Source organism: Syzygium oleosum, unplaced genomic scaffold (assembly GCF_021117445.2).
Source record: "Syzygium oleosum isolate NSW1041296 unplaced genomic scaffold, Sole_v2.1 Sole_v2.02, whole genome shotgun sequence".
Classification (NCBI taxonomy): Eukaryota; Viridiplantae; Streptophyta; class Magnoliopsida; order Myrtales; family Myrtaceae; genus Syzygium; species Syzygium oleosum.
The window spans coordinates 13,592,600-13,601,474 of NW_026607486.1; the positions used below are offsets into that span (position 1 = coordinate 13,592,600).

Below are 8,875 nucleotides of genomic sequence, written 5' to 3' on the forward strand. Positions count from 1 at the left end.
TCCATTGTCTGGGTTAACAAATAATTTACACAATTATCAGTGAATTATCGACATATGAGAGTACTCGGTTACTCAGCTAAGTTCAAGCACACGATGATCTCGTAAATTTTCTTGTCGAACGACGGTGAATGATATTATTTTATTTTAACAATTACCAAGGTCGCCAAACATTAAAATTCCGCGTGTAACCGTCCAATCCGTCCATTGGAAATAATAAGGGAACATGATACAAACAGTCCCTGAATTTATGCCCGATGTGCAATGTGGTCCCTGGACTTTTAATAACCAGAGACTGCATTGAACATATATAAAAAATTCAGGGATCGCATTAAATAAATTTAAGGTTCAGGGACTATATTAAATATTATGCTAAATTTCAGGGACTACATTAAAAATTCTGGAACTACATCGTACGTTGGAATAAAGTTGAGGGACTATTTGTGTAATTATCTAAAATAATAATAATTTCCATTAAAAAATCGGGAGAATCCCAAAAAAGTATCCCCCACTCGTTCCCTCCCTCCCTCCCCCTTTCCAAAAACCCTAAGCATCAGCAGCAGCACAAGATATTTATCTCCCTCAGCCGCGAGGACACTCTCGCATGCCACTATTTTCGTCATCGTCATCATCTTCTTCTTCTTCGCTCCTCGCCAGGCTCGCCTCATCCACTCCCCTCGCCTCTCGCTTCTCCATCCCTCGCCTCTTCTCCCTCCCCCGCCGACCTCCTCCCCCTCCGCCTCCGCCGCCGACCGCCTCCCCCGCAGCCGCCGCCGCGATGGACCGCACCGCCGAGGACGCGCTCCGCAGGGCCCTCGCCGACAAGCAGGCCGCCGTCGAAGCCCAGGGCAACGCCGTCCGCGCCCTCAAGGCCGGCAAGGCCCCGAAGCCGGAGATCGACGCCGCCATCGCCGCCCTCAACGCCCTCAAGATCGACAAGGCCGGCGTCGAGAAGCAGCTCCAGGCCGCCGTCTCCGGCGCCGGCGACGGCGCCCTCACCCGGGAGGCGTTCCGCCACGCCGTGGTCAACACGCTCGAGCGCCGCCTGTTCTACATTCCCTCGTTCAAGATCTACCGCGGTGTCGCGGGGCTCTACGACTACGGCCCGCCCGGCTGCGCCGTCAAGTCCAACGTCTTGGCGTACTGGCGTCAGGTTAGCCGTGGATTCGAGTTGAATTGTCGCGACAGTAGTAGATGCTGTAGCCGGTAACAGTTTGTCGTTGCGAATTGGTGTTAGTGATTTTGCTTTCCCTTCGAGGCCGAATTTGAATTTATGGGTTTCAAAGGATCGATCGTTTCCCTTAATTTAGTTAGTTAGACGATCGTTTGATGATTTGTCAAAATTCACATTCTCTAGAGAGAGTTCTGAGGAGAATCCGAGTGAAGTAACTGGAAATAGGTTCTGATGGGCGTTTAGGTTCGCTGGAGATCATTTCCCAGAGACTTCAAGGTGGAAATGTGTGATTTGGTTCAATTTATGTGCCCACTTACGGCTGTTTACAACATCATAGCAGTGTGTTTTTTCCTTTTTATCTTTGTCAATGTTGCTGAGCTAGGGCCATGGATGAGGAATGTCTCCTCATTCTTGTGTTATTCTGGATCTTTACATGTGCGTATTGTGCCCATATGGGAAATGCCCGGATGCAGAACCGTGTGTAGATTAGATGATAATCTTTAAACATTTGTTTGACTGTTATCAGAAGAAAAGAATCCATTTTCACTGGGTCTAAGTGTGTTAATCTTTTTATTTCTATTATTAGCATTTTGTTCACGAGGAGAACATGTTGGAGGTCGACTGCCCTTGTGTCACTCCGGAGATTGTCCTTAAGGCGTCGGGTCACGTGGACAAGTTTACTGACCTTATGGTGAAGGATGAGAAAACTGGGACTTGCTATCGAGCTGACCATCTGCTCAAAGATTTTTGTAACGAGAAGCTCCAAAAGGATTTGAGCATTAGTGCAGAGAAGGCTGCGGAACTAAAGCTTGTACTTGCAACTTTGGATGATCTCTCTGCTGATGAATTGGGTGCCAAGATAAAAGAATATGGTATCGCAGCTCCTGACACCAAAAACGCTCTCTCCGATCCCTATCCGTTCAACTTGATGTTTCAAACGTCCATAGGCCCATCTGGTTTGCTCCCCGGGTAAGTACCACCAATGGATGTCACGCTGTCATGCCAATGGTGCAGATTTCAAGTGAATTAAGTTCCTGTTTCATAATTGTTATTGTAGCTTTTGGTTTTGTATATGTTTGGTTTTATGTCTTTGAGATTTACGTTAGTTTTTTTTTTCTCAATCTACTGCAGGTACATGCGACCTGAAACTGCACAAGGCATTTTTGTCAATTTCAAAGACCTTTATTATTATAACGGCAATAAACTCCCCTTTGCTGCTGCTCAGATTGGTCAGGCTTTCAGAAATGAGGTTGTACATCATTCTTTCTGATCATCTTAAATCGTTCATGTTTACATGCTTCGGTTGTATGCATGATCTCTGCTCTGATACTATTGCGTAGCATAACTTGTCGTAAGACTGCGTTACATGTAAGATTTGATTGTCTTGTTAGTCAATGGGCTGAAAACACGGTCTCCAATGCTGTAGTTTAGTTATTGTCATTATCTTCACCATGTCCTTATATTTTAGTCTACGATTGATTCTAATGCTTTTCACACGTGTAGATTTCTCCTCGCCAAGGTCTTCTAAGAGTTCGTGAGTTCACTCTCGCTGAGATCGAGCATTTTGTTGATCCAGAAGATAAATCCCATCCAAAGTTTTCTCAAGTTGCAGATCTGAAATTTCTGATGTTCCCAAGGGAACAACAAATGTCTGGCCAATCTGCTATTAAAACTCAGCTTGGTGAAGCAGTTTCAAAGGTTAGCTTGAATCATCTTTTCAACTTGATTTTTCCTCCCCTAACTTGTTCACTTTGAGTCTCACAAATTTCGATGTTTATTTTTAGGGAACTGTGAACAATGCGACTCTTGGCTACTTCATTGGGAGAGTATATCTATTTTTAACTCGCCTCGGCATAGACAAGGATCGCTTGCGGTTTAGGCAACATCTTGCAAACGAAATGGCTCACTATGCAGCAGATTGTTGGGATGCTGAAATTGAGTGTTCCTATGGTTGGATCGAGTGTGTTGGTATTGCAGATAGGTCAGCATATGATTTACGAGCACATACGGTAAGAATTATGTTGCCTTTTTTCAAGTACTTTTTTTATTGGAGAAGGCGCACGTTCAGGATACTGAAAGAAACAGCTGCATCTTTTGTTATCTCAATAAGTGAAATGATTTTATTGTAAGGTCATCTTGTGTCTGTCTGAAATCTTCCAGAACTCTTTGTCCTGTTTCTAATTTTTAGGTAGCAGAAGCAAAGTTATGGAATGTGAATCATTACTGCCAACATGCCTAAGAAATTAATAATACTTATTTCTCATTTCATCCACAGTACTTCTTTCTTCAATGATCGCTGTATAGCAAGGTGTGGTTTTGTTGCATTGTATAGGTTCTCTTTTTAGCCGTCTTGTGTGGCAGCCATTTGTTGGACGACATATGTTATTCGTTGTTGCACAATTATATTCTTTTGTCTAATATACTGTTTGAAGCAAAACATTATCCGGCCCATTTTGAGGGGGTTGAATCTTGGATAAGAGAAAGTTTAGAAATGTATATGTTCTGCTAATTACTGAGGCATGTAATTGGAGTGATGATTGTTATCATATGACAGGAGAAAAGTGGGGTTGCTCTTGTTGCCCATGAAAAATTTGCTGAACCCAGAGAAGTGGAGGTAATTCTTCAGACTAGTTAACTTTGCTAGCGATTCTTGGAGTACATGGAGCAGGTGTCTGCCCTTTATTTGTAAATGCTTGAGTTTGTTATCATGACTTAACTAATTGAAGTATAAATGCAGAAACTGGTAATTTCTTCAAACAAGAAGAAACTCGGTCTTGCCTTTAAGGGAAACCAAAAGATGGTTGTTGAATCTCTGGAGGTATACGCTGGAGATTCCTTGGTTTTTGCTCTTTTGCTAAGTATATTAGGAATCTCTTCCTTTAGTTTATGCTTGCATTTGTCTTGTTAATACCAGGCAATGGGTGAAGAGGAAGCTTTGCAGTTGAAGGCAGCTTTAGAATCCAAAGGAGAGGCTGAATTTCTCGTATGCACATTGGGGAAGAGTGTAATAATCAAGGATAACATGGTTAAGATTTCTAAGCAGAAGATAAGGGAAAATCAAAGGGTTTTTACACCGTCTGTTATTGAACCGTCTTTTGGCATTGGACGCATAATATACTGCCTTTATGAGCATTCTTTCTATACAAGGCCCAGCAAAGCAGGGGATGAACAACTAAATGTGTTCCGCTTCCCTCCACTCGTGGCACCTATCAAGTGTACGGTTTTCCCATTGATTCAGAAGCCAGAGTATGAGTCAGTTGCTCAACTTATTAGCAGATCACTGACTGTGGCTGGTGTTTCACACAAGATTGACATTACAGGTACTTATCCAATATAGAATTTAGGTTCTTAATTCTTGCGTGAAATGAGTTTCTTTTGTACATATTTACATGGTGCTTATATCTTGGTCACTCTCTTTTCTTTACTCACCATAGAAGGGTATTTTATGGAGGGGTGTGAGTGTCCGTTCCTTGAAACTGTTTTCATTTATCCTCATGCTAGGATCAGCTCCAAAGTTTGACGGACATCTTTATCCTCTTTGCTTTTTCTTTCTTAAAAACGGAGCTATAATTTGTGAAGCATTTTCCTTTTCGTATGTGTGTACATGAATACTATATTTTGTTCACTCCTTTTTTGTTTTATTCACAATGTAAGGGGATTTTCTAGAGGGGTTTGATTGCCTGTTCTTCTAAGATTGTATTATTTTTTCCTTATGCTTGGATTAGCTCCATTAATGGGCATCATCTTCTCTTTCCTCTTTCCCTTTTTTCTTGTTAAAATCTTGGCTATGATTTGTGGGAACTGTTAAGGTTGGTGTCAGGTCTGCAGACTTGAATGATACACAAATAAATTAGATGAGAACTTGTTTTGTTAATTAGCTGTATATCGGATCGAGCTTTACTTTCTTGTCCTTGGTGAAAGCACCAAAGTTACATTGGATGATCATCTGCTACTTGTGCCCTGGCTATATTTACAGGCAACACAATAGGGAAGAGATATGCAAGAACCGATGAGCTTGGTGTGCCCTTTGCAATTACTGTCGATTCTCAAGTTGATGTGACCATTCGAGAGAGGGACAGCAAAGATCAAGTTCGAGTGAGTGTGGGGGAAGTGGCCTCAGTTGTGAAGGAGGTAATTGATGGGCACCGGACCTGGTCTGATGTATGGTCGAGTTTCCCACATCATACATCTGCATCTGCTGAAGATGAATAGTTGAGTTACCGATATTATAGTTTACTTAACTTTACATCAGTTAGAATCAAACATACAATGTAATTTGTCACATTTTTGGGGGATATCCGAGGTAGCAAACGAATGGCATACTTTTTATATGTATTTTGCTGGCTAAATATGATGTTGATGTTTTGTTCGTGTTACGAGATAAAACAAACAGGAAGTTGCAGATCTGCGTTGATCTCTTCTCTTGATTTACTATCACGCAGTTTTCATGGAAATTCTGCTTCTTGAGAAGATGAAAATATTTTTCTAATGAGCTTCTCTGCTTCAAGTTATATGTCAGCAAGATCCGCCACGGCATAAACCCTAGTTTCCCCTTAGTCCGATCCGCTTACCGCTGCCACCATCATTGCTGTTGCTCCGCCAAACGCCAGCCATCAGTTGCAAAAACTCAGCGCCCTTCTCTCTCTCTTGCGTGATGGAACAAGGTCATCGATCTCATATGGGACCTTGGATTGAAGGTGGATTGGGATCATCGACCACGGATCCATAACATTTTACTCTCGTGCATGCCAGATCTATTTGTGCTTGCAGTGCCATTGATGAAGGTGAAGGTAAAGGCAAAGGCGGTATCACCGAATCTGGCAACGACAATGGAAGACTCTTTATTGTTTCTCAATTTTCCAGAAAACTAAGTGATGGAAAATCTTGCATGAGAATTTATGCAGCAGTGACGTGAAAACCATAGTATGACGAATTAGAGTATAAGGTATTGGCCTTGCCAACACAGACCAAACCATTGTAATTACCTATAGCTAGGTCCGATGCCGGGGAGGGCTGGCTCGACCTCTCCGGAGATAGGGCCGACAAATTTCGTGGAGAATAGTTAGCGCTCGTCAATGCTAAGGCCTGTGTGCTCTCTTTTTTTTTTCCGTTAGATAAGAATTTTTTTAACATGTTGCTGACGTGAATGCCACATAGGACGTAAGCTCCACTTGTCAAGATACAGTTCATGAATAATGATGTATTGTCAGCAAAATAGAAGGAGCCGCTATACCACAACACAATTGACGGGAAAAGGACCCAATTGCAAAATTCAAACTAGTTAGCAGGCTCCATGCATAAATCAAAGTGGGCTAACATGACGAGACCCGGCAATGCAATGCGAGAACATCGTCCATGAACAAAAATGTCTACAAGCTCCACTCCCACGTCATCAAGACCGGCCTCCAGGACGACGCCGCCGCCTCCTCCTGCTATCGTGCGCCGCCTCCGCCCCCGAGAGCTTGCCCCATGCCCCCTCTCTCTTCGCCGGTATCTCCTCTCCCGACGCTGTCGCTCGCAACACCCATCATCAGATCCCACGCCCGCTCTTCCCCTCCCCACTCCCAATCCTTCTTCGCCCAGATGCTCCGCCGCGGCGTCTCGCCCGATAACTTCACCTTCCCTTTCGTCCTCAAGGCCTGCTCTCGCCTCCGGGAGATGGGCCACGGCCTTCACGCCTTGATCGCGAAGCTCGGGCTCGGCTCCGACGTTTATGTCTAGAACGCGCTGATCAGTGCGCGTACGGGTGGGGTCGGCGAGGTGGCGCCGGCGCGGAAGGTGTTTGACGAAATGCCTGAGCGAGACTCGGTGTCTTGGTCGTCCTTGATTGGGTGTTACGCGAATAATGGATCTGGGTACGATGCCTTGGCTTGTTTTCGGGAAATGCAGCTGGTGGAGAGTTTTGAACCGGACAGGGTCACTTTGCTCAGCGTGATCTGGGCGGTTTCCAGCTTAGGGGATTGGAATTGGGTAGGTGGGTCGATTGTTACGTTTGGAGAAGTGGCTTGAGTTGGACGATTTCTGTTGGGACCGCTTTGATAGACATGTACTCCAGGTGCGGGTCGGTCAATGAATCGATGAGGGTGTTCCACGAAATGCCTGAGAGAAATGTGTTGACTTGGAATGTGGCGATCACCGGGCTCGCAGTGCATGGCCGCGGTGATGAGGCCCTCAAATTGTTCGATGACATGAAGAAATCGCGAGTGCAGCCAGATTCTATAACGTTCTCTGCGGTTTTAGTGGCTTGCAGCCACGCGGGACTTGTTGAGGAAGGCCGAGGAATATTCAAAAGCATTAAGAAAGAATATGGTATGGAACCAACAGTTGAGCATTACGGGTGTATGGTCGACATTTTTGGTCAAGCTGGGTCGGGAGCAAGCATATGAATTTGTCGAAAAGATGCCCATCAGGCCAAATTCAGTTGTCTGGAGAACTCTGCTTGGAGCCTGTGTGAATCATAACCATATTGGCTTAGCTGAAAAAGCAAGAGGAAGACTTCATGAGCTGGATCCTCATCACGATGGCGATTATGTCCTTTTATCCAATGCCTATGGGGGAGTTGGTAAATGGAACCGCAAAGCTCAGATGAGAATTTTAATGAAAGATCAGAGAATTAGCAAAAGACCAGGGTATAGTCTGATCAATGCAGACCAGGAGATTCATGAATTTGTTTCAGGGGAAAATTCTCATCCGGAGTGCAAAAATATCAGGGACTTGTTAACTTCGATAATCGACAGATTGAAGCTTCAAGGTTATACACCGCAGACGTCCAACTTGCTGCATGATATCGAAGAGGAGGAGAAGGAGAGCAATCTGAGTTATCACAGCGAGAAGTTGGCAATTGCTTTCGCCCTTCTGCATTTCGAAGATGGGAGGACGATACGGGGCATGAAGAATATCCAAATTTGTCATGATTGCCACTCTTTTATGAAGCACGTGTCGGATGTATTTCAAAGACAGATTGTTGTCCGAGATCAGAACCGTTTCCACCATTTTAGTAAAGGGTCATGCTCTTGCAAAGACTTCTGGTGATGGATAACTCACTGGCAGCAGGATTGAGCTTAGACAGAGCAAGCAGATGACACTATGTAAGCAAGAAAATTGCTAGAGGTCAGTAGTCTATGATGTTCCTAGTGATGGGCAATTAGCACTATATCGAGTAATCTATGAAGAGCCTTTCAGGTGATTGAACACGCAAGAGAGCTCGAACGAGATGCTCAGCCCAACATGGTATAAAGGCGAAAAAGTATAGTCAAGAAGTAGTGACAAGATTCATAGTTGGGATGCATAGTTTTAGTTGCAATGAATAAATTCAACCTAATTCGTTAGTTTTGCTAAGGGAAAATGACACAAACAGTCTCTGAACTTTAGCCCAATGTGCATTTTTGTCCCTAAACTTTTAATTTGTTCAATTTAGTCCCTAAACTTTAATCTAATGTGCAATGTGGCCACTGAACTTTTAATTTGTTCAATGTCATCCCTAAACTTTTGATACATGTTCAATTTAGTCCTTGAACTATATGAAAATGTTCAATGCAGTCCTTTCCATTAATTCAAGTTCAGGGACTATATTGAACATTTTCATATAGTTCAGGGACTTAATTGAACATATACCAAAAGTTCATGGATGACATTAAACAAATTAAAAGTTCAGGGATCAAATTGCACATTGGGCCAGAGTTCAGGGACTGTATGTGTCATTAT

At 43.6% G+C, this 8,875-nt stretch overlaps 1 protein-coding gene and 1 pseudogene across 1 annotated transcript; both read left to right on the plus strand.

Moving 5' to 3' along the window:
• Positions 1–584: 584 nt before the first annotated feature.
• LOC115681792 (glycine--tRNA ligase, mitochondrial 1-like) lies at positions 585–5,506 on the plus strand. The gene is made up of 9 exons (XM_030605869.2): positions 585–1,150; positions 1,758–2,140; positions 2,303–2,420; positions 2,675–2,869; positions 2,956–3,180; positions 3,726–3,785; positions 3,909–3,989; positions 4,086–4,491; positions 5,148–5,506. Exons 1-9 carry the CDS (start codon positions 602–604, stop codon positions 5,381–5,383), a joined length of 2,253 nt encoding a protein of 750 aa, XP_030461729.1. The 5' UTR covers positions 585–601; the 3' UTR covers positions 5,384–5,506.
• Positions 5,507–6,348: 842 nt separating this feature from the next.
• On the plus strand, positions 6,349–8,364 carry LOC115681797 (pentatricopeptide repeat-containing protein At1g74630-like; annotated as a pseudogene).
• Positions 8,365–8,875: the final 511 nt, after the last annotated feature.